The sequence below is a fragment of the Sarcophilus harrisii genome, chromosome 3 (genome assembly GCF_902635505.1).
Source record: "Sarcophilus harrisii chromosome 3, mSarHar1.11, whole genome shotgun sequence".
Lineage (NCBI taxonomy): Eukaryota > Metazoa > Chordata > Mammalia > Dasyuromorphia > Dasyuridae > Sarcophilus > Sarcophilus harrisii.
In genome coordinates, this window is record NC_045428.1 from 437,251,064 (window position 1) to 437,262,920 (window position 11,857).

General features: G+C 34.7%; 1 protein-coding gene across 3 annotated transcripts in view; it reads left to right on the top strand.

Annotated features, from left to right (window-relative positions):
- Positions 1–11,565, top strand: part of FLT3 (fms related receptor tyrosine kinase 3) — a 124,763-nt gene extending 113,198 nt beyond the window's left edge. For all 3 annotated transcript variants that reach the window (XM_031960750.1, XM_031960748.1, XM_031960749.1), the window contains exons 20-24: positions 2,827–2,949; positions 6,549–6,660; positions 7,602–7,701; positions 8,690–8,795; positions 11,219–11,565. In XM_031960750.1, the coding sequence (XP_031816610.1) occupies positions 2,827–2,949; positions 6,549–6,660; positions 7,602–7,701; positions 8,690–8,795; positions 11,219–11,344 (567 nt within the window). In that variant the 3' untranslated portion in view covers positions 11,345–11,565. The remainder of the gene's footprint in view (positions 1–2,826; positions 2,950–6,548; positions 6,661–7,601; positions 7,702–8,689; positions 8,796–11,218) is intronic.
- The last annotated feature ends 292 nt before the right edge of the window (positions 11,566–11,857 follow it).

Consider the following 11,857-nt stretch of genomic DNA (forward strand, 5'->3'; position numbering starts at 1 on the left):
CTCTCTCTCTCTCTCTCTCCTCTCTCTCTCTCTTTCTCTCTCTCTCTCTCCAATTAGAATTAAGTGATTTGCCTTTGAACTCAAATCCTTCTGACTCCATGACCAATGTTCTATGCACTGGACCACTTAGCTGTACCAATTTTGCATCTTCTCAATCTTTATCTATATTTCCCTTTAATAATGTCTTCAACATCAGTATTTTTTTTGAGGATTTAATATTTTATTTTCCCCAGTTACATGTAAAGACAATTTTTATATTCTTCTAAAAAATGTTCTTCCCTATCCTTCCTCCTTCTTTGAAAACAACCAGCTATTCATCAATATATTTGTTATGCTCACAATTTGACTTTAATCACTCTTCTCACAGACTTTACTTTCATTATCTTCCTTTCTCTCTTCTTTTATTTCACCCTTTCCTTTCCTTTTCCCCTCCCTTTTTCTTTTCTCCCCTTTTCATTCCTTTTTCTTCCCCTTTTTTCCCTTCTTTCCTTCTCATTTTCTCCTCTTCTTATATTGTTTTGGACAGCATTTCTAGTATTTAAATTATCTAAATTGAAAAATGTAGGTGTCCTTTAACCTCTACTTATTTTCCCTTCACATTATGGCAATGGACTTTTTAAAATTTTTGCTTTACCCTATCTCCAAAACAACACATCATAAATTTAGAGTGGGAAGGTACTTTAGAGACCTTCTATTCCAATTCTTGTTTACAGATAAGGAAATTGAGACCTATGGAGCTTAAACAAGTTAACCTAAGTCACCCAGTAATAAATAAATGCAAAGCCAGGGTTCAGATTCAGTGGTCTGATGCCTGCCCCCTGCTGTCCAGACTCTCTCCTTATCTCTATCTATTCTGTCACCTCATTCTTCATCTTCCAGTCTGTCAGCACATCTACAATACTATCAGGAACATGTCTCTAGAGACTGCTTGACCCAGCCCCATGCCTTAATTAGGGGACATGGAAATCATTCAAGATTGATAGCTTGTCTGTCCTTTGTTCACATCTTTATTTGGTAAAATCCAAAATAAGCCCATTTTATAACAGAACTTATTTCTCTGATTACAGTACTACATATTTGTTTAAAGTAGATCCTAGACCTTTGTAGTGAAAGGCCTCAAGAGAACTTGGGTTCAAATCCTGCCTCTGACATGACCTATCTATGGGCATGTCACTTTATCTCATTGGACCTCAGTTTCCCCTCATATAAAATGAATTAGATAGCTTTATAGTTTTTTCCAGGGCTAGATCTATGATCCTGTTATCCTAGTGGGCTGAGTTCTGAACTTGGCCAGGATTTGAATACAATCTTGCATTTTACTCTTAAGAATGGTGTTACCATAGATAAATCACTTAACCTATCTGAACCTCAGTGCCCTCACCTGTAAAATGTGTATAATAGCACCTGTTTCCTAAAGTTGTTATGAGGTTCAAATGAGTAAAGGTGTTTTGCAGGCTTTAAAGCATTACATTAATGTCATATATCACTGTTAACTTTCTTAAATGCCTTTGTCCCTCTGCTCTCAAATTATGTATTCTATCCTAACTTTTGCCTGAATCTGTTTTCCTAATTAATCTCCCCCCCCCCCATTTTTACCAGATAACTTGATTATACTTTCTCTTTAGTGTGCTGATATCCATACCCATTCCCCTTAGGAATTCAACTCCAAATTTATGTTCATTTTTCTAACAAAATATATCTGTCTTTCCTGGCATCTTCATATTTCTGCTTCTTCCACCACTATATTCCTTTGCTGTCCCTGATATTGCCACTTCTCAGGTACCTTCTTAGAGTGAAAAGTTAATAGATCTTCTAAGGCACCATCAATTATATTACATACTCCCCATTGGCTATTTGACCAATCTGAAAACAGTGGGGCCCTCTTTCCTTTCCTTGCATGACTCAATAGGGTCTCTGTGGATGACCCAAGTTTACCATAAATGAGAATGAGGAAATGGACTACATATGTTGCCCCCATTCATCTGTTAAACTTTATGCTGCATCATGTGCAGAATTGGAAAATTAATGAGTTGTGTGATGTCACCATATTTAATATTAGTCTTGAACCTAAAAGAAATTTGTTCTTTTTTTAAATAGAATTTGTTCCCCCTCAGTTACATGTCAAGAAAAATTTTCGCATTATTTTTACAAGATTTTGAGTTCCAACTTTTTCTCTCCCTTTCCTCTCCCCTTCCCTTTTCTGAAGATGATAGGCAGTTTGATATAGTTTATACATGTTCTATCATGTAAAACACATTTCCATATTAGTCATAGTTATGAAAGGAAAAAAACAGGAGAGAGAATGGCATTAATGAAAAAATATTCTTCTATGTGCATTTAGAGTTTATCAGTTCTTTAGCTGGTTATGGATAGCAGTTTCCTTCATGAGTCCTTTGTATTTGTCTTAGATCATTGATTTGCTGAGAAGAGCTGAGTCAGTGATAGTTGATCACACATAATGTTGCCTTTACTGTGTACAATATTTTTCTGGTTCTGCACATTTCATCTTGCATCAGTCCTAAAAGTCTTTCCAGATTTTTCTGAAATCTGTCTGTTTTTATGTCTTCTTGCACAATAGTATTCTGTAGCATTCATATACCATAGTTTAAGCCATTCCTCAATTGATAGGCATCCCCTCAATTTCCAACATTTTGCCACCATGAAAAGAACTACTATAAAAATTTTTTTGCACATGTTTTTCCTTTTCCCTCTTATATTATCTCTTGGGATACAGATCTAGTAGTGCTATTACTGGGTCAAAGGGTATGAAGTTTGCTTGTTCTAGAAAGTTTGTTTTAATAGTAAATCACATTTTTTTTTTCCTAGTGTGTTCATAGAGACCTTGCAGCCAGGAATGTACTTGTAACTCATGGAAAAATGGTGAAGATATGTGACTTTGGATTGGCCAGAGATATAATGAATGACTCCAACTATGTTGTCAGGGGCAATGTGAGGCTGATGTTTTTATTTATTTTTATTTTTATGTCATTGTTCAATTTCATTCAATTAAGCAAAAATATATTAGGTATTTGCTGAGTACAAGACACTGGAGAGATAGGGAGAAAAATGATACTTTCTGTCCTCAGAATGCTTACTATTTAGTAAATGAATGTGTTTTATTACAACCACTTTTGATTGATAATACAATCAACTTTACTATTTAGAAATGAGCTCTTCTCCCCTTCCCCTCTAGTAACATGCAAACATAATACCTAATAACAGCTTTGATTCCTGTGCCAAGGAATCTTTTTGGCTTTGAAATTACACAAACAAACAAAAGCACCAAAACAGTTCCTATCTTATTGGCTAGCCAGAAATAGGCTGATTCTAACTGAAAAACTAACCTAAAACACATTTTGAAGTTCCTTTTCTAACATTTCGGGGACATTTCTTTGAAAAATCATATTTACTGGTATGCATATCGGTTCTTTTAGTTATAAAATGAGGAGACATAATTAATATCCAATTATCTTACAAATATGTATATCATTACTAATAAAGGAATGAATGAAAAAATACTTAAAGTGCTTACTCTGTGCCAGATACTATGTTAATGCTTATCATCAAGTCTCTTTTTCTATTTCTCCCCAAATGTAATCAATTATAAAATTATTCTATTTTTTTCTGATAGATATGAAAGATACTAGAACATTCCAGAGGCTTGAACTTCCAAATCCATCTACAAACAGTTGCCAAATTTTTGATTCTATCTCAGTAATGTCTTTTATATCTATCTCCTCTCCCCTTCCATGACCAAATTCAGATCTTCATCACCCCTTACCTGGATTATGACAATTTTCTTCTAACTGGTCACCCTGCTAAAACTCTCTCCTCCCTCAAATCTCTCCTCCACACAGAGACCAAAACAATCTTTGAAAAGGCAGGCCTGGCAATGTCACTCCACTGTACAAAAATCTTCTGTGGCTCCCTATTGTCCAAAGGATAATACATAAACTCTCCTCAGTTTGTAGCCTTCAATTATCTATCTCTTCCAGCTACTGTTCCAGTCTTATGTTTTACTACTCTTAGTCATTAGTCTACTATTTTTCTTTGGGAGGCAGTTAGATGGCACAGTGAATAGTGTTAAGCCTAGAATCAGGAAGATCTGAGTTTACATCCTATCTCAGACATTTATGAGTTGTATGATCTTGGGCCTATCACTTAATCTTCATTTACCTTAATCCAATGAAGAAGGAAATTGCAAACTATTCCAATAGCTTCCCCAAGAAAATCCCATGGACAATATTAGTATGGTATGGTGCATGAGATCATGAAGAGTCAGACACAACTGAACAGTAAGAAAACTCTTCCTTGAACTCAGCATTTGCCTTTTTTTTTTTTGTCATTCTCTGAATATCACTTTAGCTAGGATTTGTCTTGTCTTCCCCAAGTACCCAGTTCTTAGAATTTTCCCTTCCCAAATCAATTTGCATTGCTTGTTTATGTACCTATCCCACTGTAGCTCTTTAAGGGCTTTAAGGGCAGGATAGTTTCACTTTTGTCTTTGTAACTCCAGTGCCTACCATAATACCTTGCACATATTAAGCATTTAAAAAAATGAATTAGATACTTGTTAAATCCAATAGGAGCTTTGTGACAAATTAGAAATTTTAAAGAATAGTGTATATTGTGTGACTGCTATTCCTGAATTTTTCTTTTTATTGAGTGAAAAGAGGATCCAACATACAAGAACTCCATACAACTTCAAAAAAATCTCCTAGCTACAGGGATAATTCTTCTTCCCACTAGACTCAGTCATCTTTACCAGTCCTGTGTAGTTCCCTGATCCCACTATGAATAAAGTCAGTACCGTGTATATTTATAAGCCAAATACAATTCAATCATTCTGATCTTACTAACTGATAAATTGTCATTAAAGTGAATAAATATCTTACCCACAAAACACAAATCACTCTTCTGGTTTTGATCAGGCAATTAGAATAACCCAGTCAGAAAATCCATTTACCCAACTTTCAAAACTGAATTAATTTTGAAAGATTTGAATATTCTTAGTAAGTTATACAAGCCATAAAAGGAACACATATTGCAGTGGAAAGAGTATTCTTCTGCCCCTTCTGCCTAAAAGGAAAGATTAAAAAAAAGAAGTCTTTATTTAGGATCTAAGATCTTGTGACTTCCTCCTTAACAGATATCTTCCTCATCTGGTTACCTGACTTGACTCTCTTAATCTGGCTCAAAAGTCCTTTTTCATCATATTTGATGTCAATAAAGCCACAGAAGCCCACATGTTGTCAGTTCTGGAAATTATGACACATGCCACTCTTACCACAGTTCTATGTATGGCAGCATTTCCAGGATGATCAGTGTTTCTAGAAGTTCAGTGGCAAGCTATTTCAGTAATCACTTACTCCTGATCAGTTGATTGGCTGACGAGCAATTGTCTACTGACAAGCCAACCAGATTTTATGCACCTTTGTGCTTTTACATTTATTTGAAAATTAATGTGTTTTTCAAGAGTACTGATTCTACTATTAATATAAAAGGGGGAAAGTTATTGTAACCCTAAATTCTAGACTGTAAACTAAGCATGAAATTTTGGGGGAAAACTTTCTCTTTTTTTCCTCAATTACATGTAAAAAAATCTTTTAAAAATGTGAGCTCCAAATTCTATCACTTCTCCTCTCTCTATTCCTTGAGAAAGCAAGCAATATAATATATATGTGTGTGTGTAGTCATGCAAAAATGTATTTTCCACATTAGCTATATTGTAAAAGAAAACACAGACCAAAAAATCTCGTTTAAAAAAACAAAAATCAAATCAAGAAAAATAAAGTAAAATAAAGTATACTTCAATCTATATCCAAACTCCATCACTTCTTTCTCTAGAAGTAGATAGCATTTTTTTTTATCTTAAGTCTTTTAAAATTGTTTTGGACCATTGTATTACTGAGAATAGCTAAATCATTCACAGCTATCATTGAATAATATTGCTGTTATTGTCTAAAATGTTCCCTTGGTTTATTCTACACCACTTCATTTAAGTCTTTTGAGGTTTTTCTGAAAGCATCTTGCTCATCATTTCCTACAGCACAATAGTATTCTATCACAACTATATACCACAACTCCTTCAGCCACTTGCCAATTTATGGGCATCCCTTCGATTTCTTATTCTTTGCCACCACAAAAAGAGCTTAAACATACATTTAAAAATTATTTATTTTATAGACTTACACATATTTTTATATGTGTGTGTATGTAAATGTGTATGTTAAAACCATATTATATATACTTCTTTGTTTATCAGTCTTTCTTTGGAGGTGAATAGCATCTTTGTTCCTAGGTCCTTTGTAGTTAATTTGAGTACTTATAATACTGAGAAAAAAATTCATGGCTATTCTTTGAACAATATTACTGTTACTATATATGATGTTCTCTTGGTTCTAGTCATTTAATTCCTCCTTATTTTGAGGCATGTATTTTTAAAGAGTGGAATTATCAAAACAAATTTGAATTTATTAAAACTATTGTTAAATAGAAAAAAATTAATGTCAAAGTTACTTTTTGATCTCCTCTTTGGTTTTCTACAGGCTCGGTTACCTGTGAAATGGATGGCTCCTGAAAGCCTATTTGAAGGCATATACACAATTAAGAGTGATGTCTGGTCCTTTGGAATATTACTTTGGGAAATATTTTCTCTTGGTATGTTTTAATCCATGCAAAAAATGTTCAAAGCTCTGGCAACCGAAAGACTAAAATAAAAATAGCTTTTGAGAGATATTTTTGGAAAAAATTATGCATCTGTAATCAAAAGATCAGATTTCAGATTCTGGCTCTGCCCCTTACTACCTTGGTTATGGCCTTGGGCAATGTTCTCCATGGGTCTCTGTTTTCTCATCTATTAAATAAGGAAGTTGGCTATGGGTGAAAGTATCAATGGTATCACATTCAAATAGAAAAGATCACTGCATTAGAGAATCACAAATCAACATTATCTAGGTTATATTGTGGAATAGCTGTGTGTATATAGTGGATAGAGTACCCAATCTAGAATCAAGAAGATGTGTCCTCCCATGTTCAAATCTTCTTCAGACACTGACAAACTGTGACTCTGAAGAGCTAGAGAAGGAAATGGCAAACTACTCCTGTATTTTTGCCAAGAAAATCCTAAATGGGATCACAATGAGTCAGAGGCAACCTAAATAATTGAACAACAATAAAATGTTATATTGTATTTTTATTTATTTTGTTAAACATTTCCCAGTTACATTTAAATCTGGTTAAATCCCAAAGGGTGAATTTGACACCTCTGAGGTTCTTAGCTCTGGTTTCAGAGGACCTTAGTTTAGAATCCCACAACTGACTCTTACTATGTGATCTTAGGACAAGTCACTTAACCTTCCTGTGATGTTAAGGAGTTGGTGCAAATGGCTTCTTGGGTTCCCTACAGTTCTAGATCTATGATCTTTCGCATAGGAGGCTTATCTCCCTGCATTCCAGTTTTAGGTTTCTTATGTCTTGTATCCCTCCCACTCAAGGAGCCCATTCCAACAGAAGAGCTAGAAAGGGGAGAGGAGGATCTTGTTTGATTTTAATTATGTTCCATTTGAATACTGATTTTATTTCCTTGATGTTTTTCTCAGGTGTGAATCCTTACCCTGGCATTCCAGTTGACAATAATTTCTATAAACTCATTCAAAGTGGATTTAAAATGGACCAGCCATTTTATGCTACAGAAGAAATGTAAGTGGAAGCTTAAGTCGAGCTTTAAAGGATATCAGATTTCATTTCAAACAAGCAGTAGTTTCGCCTTAGAGGGCCAGGAAAAGTAAAATGCTGAGAAAGTACAACAGACAAAAAATGATTTCTCATGAAAAAGAAAAACCTTATCTTTACACTTGGGTTCCTTAGATAGAAAACGATTTCAGCATAACATATAATCATTTTTTAGGTGGTACGATAGGTTAGAACACAGGACCTGGAGTCAGGAAAACTTGGGTTCAAATCCAACCTCAAACATTTACTAACTGTGACCCCAGGCACATCACTTAATCTTATTTGCCTCAGTTTTCACATCAGTAAAATGAGTTGGAGAATGGAATGTCAAACACTCCAGTATCTTTGTCAAATAGGGTCATAGAGAGTCAGATATAACTGAAACATGTCATAACAAAAACATATAATTTTAATTTTGCTGTGAGGTCCTAGTATAGAAGAAGGAAAATGATCTCTAGATTTAGAAGATCTCTGTTCAAATCTCATGGTTGATGCTTGGTATCTGTGTGACCATGGGAAAATCATTAAACTTCTCTGGACCGGTTTATTCACCTGTAAAATTAGGGGGTTGGACTACAGGGTTTCTGATGTCCTTCCCTTTTCTAAGTTTATGATTCCTCACTTGTAAGAGGGCCAAATCTCTTTATCTCTTTTACTCTAACCCTGCAGGAGTGACTTGATGATCCTGGATAACTTCAATTATAATAGGCTTACTTCCCTAGGGGTGATCAAACTTTACATCAATCAACATTCAAGATCTCTGCACCAGACAACCATTTATCTTTCCTTTAAATACATCTCCATTCTTTTTGTCTTCCCTGTTACAGTTATAAGTTTTCACAGAAGAATTTAGCTTGAAATTAGCTCTCCATATAGCCAAATGACAGTTCATGAAACGGAAATTAACAAATTTGACTTCATCTTGATCCTTCTCCTTGTTCCATTGTTCCTGCAGCTACTTTATAATGCAATCCTGCTGGTCTTTTGACTCCAGGAAGAGACCATCCTTCCCACATCTGACTTCTTCTCTGGGATGTCAACTGGCAAATGCAGAAGTTGCGGTATGTAATGCAAAGGGAATCCTGTCTGACTTGAGTTTTCTCCTTTTTTTCGATGTAGGTGGAAAGGGAAGGAAATTCACTGTTACCAAGTTATTGATTGTCTTCATTCCCAGAATTTTTTATTTTTTCTGAGAGTACACAAGATCTAGTCATGGATACTTTTATGAAAATAGCAATTTTTCCTAAAGAGTTAGCTAATAATTTAATCATCAATAGCTAATAGGGAGTCATAGTCATGTCAGATGAATTAAAGTTCAGTTCTTACTGACTGAAAAATCAGCTACTTTTTTGCTGTTTTTTCTTAGTCCTTTATTCCAAAAGAGAAACATCATGATGCATAGAAAGTTGATTTTGGAGTCAGGAATACCTAAGTGTCGTACTTATGATTCTCTAGTTTTGTGACCCTTGGCAAGTTACTTAGTGCATTAAGCAACTCTCTATAACTATAAATTGAAGAGAAGATACCAACTTACATTTGAGGAAGGGGCTTCTTTATCCAATATTTCCCTGTATAATGAAACCACAGTTCTAGATGGAGATAAATCCCAATCTCTATCCTTATCCCTTTATTCCAATCTGGTTAGACTAACTCATTATGTCAAAAGTTAAATTCTTAAAATTTGGAACCATCTAGGCTCTACCCTCTTGCCTGGTGACAGAAGAAAATTTTCCTTCTAATAATGTTTCTGTTGTTCCTTCAAATAAAACTATGTCTTAATGAGCCCTGCACCCTGGAGATCAAGTTTTTGTTTGGATTTCTTCTTTTTTTTTTCCCCTTTATTAATTGATTTATTTTTTTCTGGTTATACAAATATATTAACTTTTTAAATACACATTATGAATTATGTTGGGAGAGAAGAATTAGGAAAAAAGGGAAAAACCACGAGAGGAAAAAAAACAGAAAAAAGAAGTAAATATAGCATGTGTTGATTTACATTCAATCTCCATAGTTCTTTTCTGATTGCAGATGGCATTTTCTATCTAAAATTTATTGGAATTTTCTTAGATCTGTTTGAATTTCTACCTTCTTTTCATCAAGTTGTAGTTGAAGAATAATTTTTTTTCTCAGAGTTGACCCACTTTGGCATATATTGAAACAAAAGATCCTTGCCAGTGATTTGAATCAGAAAGTTTGAAGAAATTTTGCATTTTAAAGTCTCTTTCTTTCATTTGCTTTAACATGAATTTGTTAAAGAACTATCAATCCAAGGTCGTCATAAATAAGGAATCTGAAAGGAGCAACACTGCATCTGCCCCAGGCAAAGACTATAATGTGAATTATAGCATGTGTTTAACTGTGCCAGTAGTAATATATCTGAAAATGACTGGGAACATTTTATCTCCACCTCCATGCTTTAGTGCCATGCTCTTTTATAAAATGCTTGACAGTACCTGACACGTAGCTGGTACTTCATAAGTGCTTATTCCTTCTCCCTTCCTCACTTTCATGCTTTGAAATTTAGGTCCCCACTTTAGTGCCATCTTATTTCCCATAGTTGTTAATGTTTTCCCTTTTCCCTTAAATTACTTGTATGTATTTTGCATTTTCCTCTTTGTGTATATTTCCCATCTTCCCCCACCTGTTCCCTCCTCAGTACAATGAAAGTTCCATGAAATAAAAAGACTTTCATTTTCATCTTTCTATTCCTAGCACCTAGCATGATTCCTGGCTTGTAGAACAGAATTAAATTGAACATTAGATAATTTTAATTAATATCTTAAAGAAGGAAGAATGAAGATTCAGAAATTTTCCCAAGTCTACTCAGAAACTTATAAGTAGAGCCAGAATAATTTCTGGATCCCATAGAAATTTTTTCAGAAAAGATCTCCCTCTTCCATCTCTTTACTCCTGTTAATTATAAAATAAACTTCACCAAAGGAGAGGAATTACCTCCATTTGTTGTCATTCCCAGAACTGTAGTTCTGCAAAAGTTTATTGTTATGTCAACTTATTGGTAGAGCCAAGTTTAGAGTAAAGAATTTAATCCTATCGCAATTTATGCTAAAATTATTTTCCATGTAATATAACATGCTATGCATTTTAAGAGAGGTCATGAGACATAGTAGATAGAAGACTTTTCTTGGAACCAGGAAAATTTGGAATCTAATCCTGACTAATGCATACTAACTTTGTGTCCTGGGAGCAAAGACCTTGACCTTTTAATATCCCAGCCATTCCTCAAGACTATAATCATAGATGCATGGCTTCCTTTGTAAAGGGAGGAGGGAGTTTCCATACCCTGGAAGTTCCCCTTCCTAGTAGATGAAGTCATAGATTTGGACAAAAACAAAACAGAAGTGATTGATGTGTTTTCTTTGAATGAAAAACAAGCAATGTGGAGTCTTATCAGTAAAAGCTGTAGTTGTCTTCCCCTTCACATGTTGGTCCAAATCATAATGTTCTTCCTCCTTCTTGTATTTAGATGTATCAAAATATTGAAGATGGAATCTCTAAATCTATGTCCAGTTACCAAAAGAGGTCATCTGGCAGCAGTCACATCAGTCCAGGCCAGCAGCCCCTTCCTCAAACTCAGAATAAGGATTCTTAGAAAATCAACTAAGTCTTCCTGACTTCGCTCTCAAATCTTTATGCAAGCTGCATGTTGCCAAAAGGAGGCTGGTAGAATCACTAAAGTGAAATGAATCATCAACGGCTGCCATATTGGAATGCTCTCAGATGTTCAGACAGGGTTTGTTCTTCTTTTTGTTTTTGCTAAGGCAATTGGGGTTAAGTCACTTGCCCAGGGTCACACAGCTAGGAAGTGTTAAGTGTCTGAGACCAGATTTGAACTCAGGTCCTCCTGACTTCAGGGCTGGTACTCAATCCACTGTACCACCTAGCTGCCCCATTTGTTTTTATTTTAAAGGGATATTTTGTTGGTTTTTTTAGAAGACAAAAATGGAGAAAAGAAAGTTAAGGAAAACTGATCAATTATAACCTGGTTTGTATAAATATTTGCAACCAAAGCTCTTCCCATGATGCCTATGTGAAAATTACATACTTGAATTGTCTTGTGTTTTTGTAAATATCTAAAAACATTTTTATTAAGTAAATAATGTGA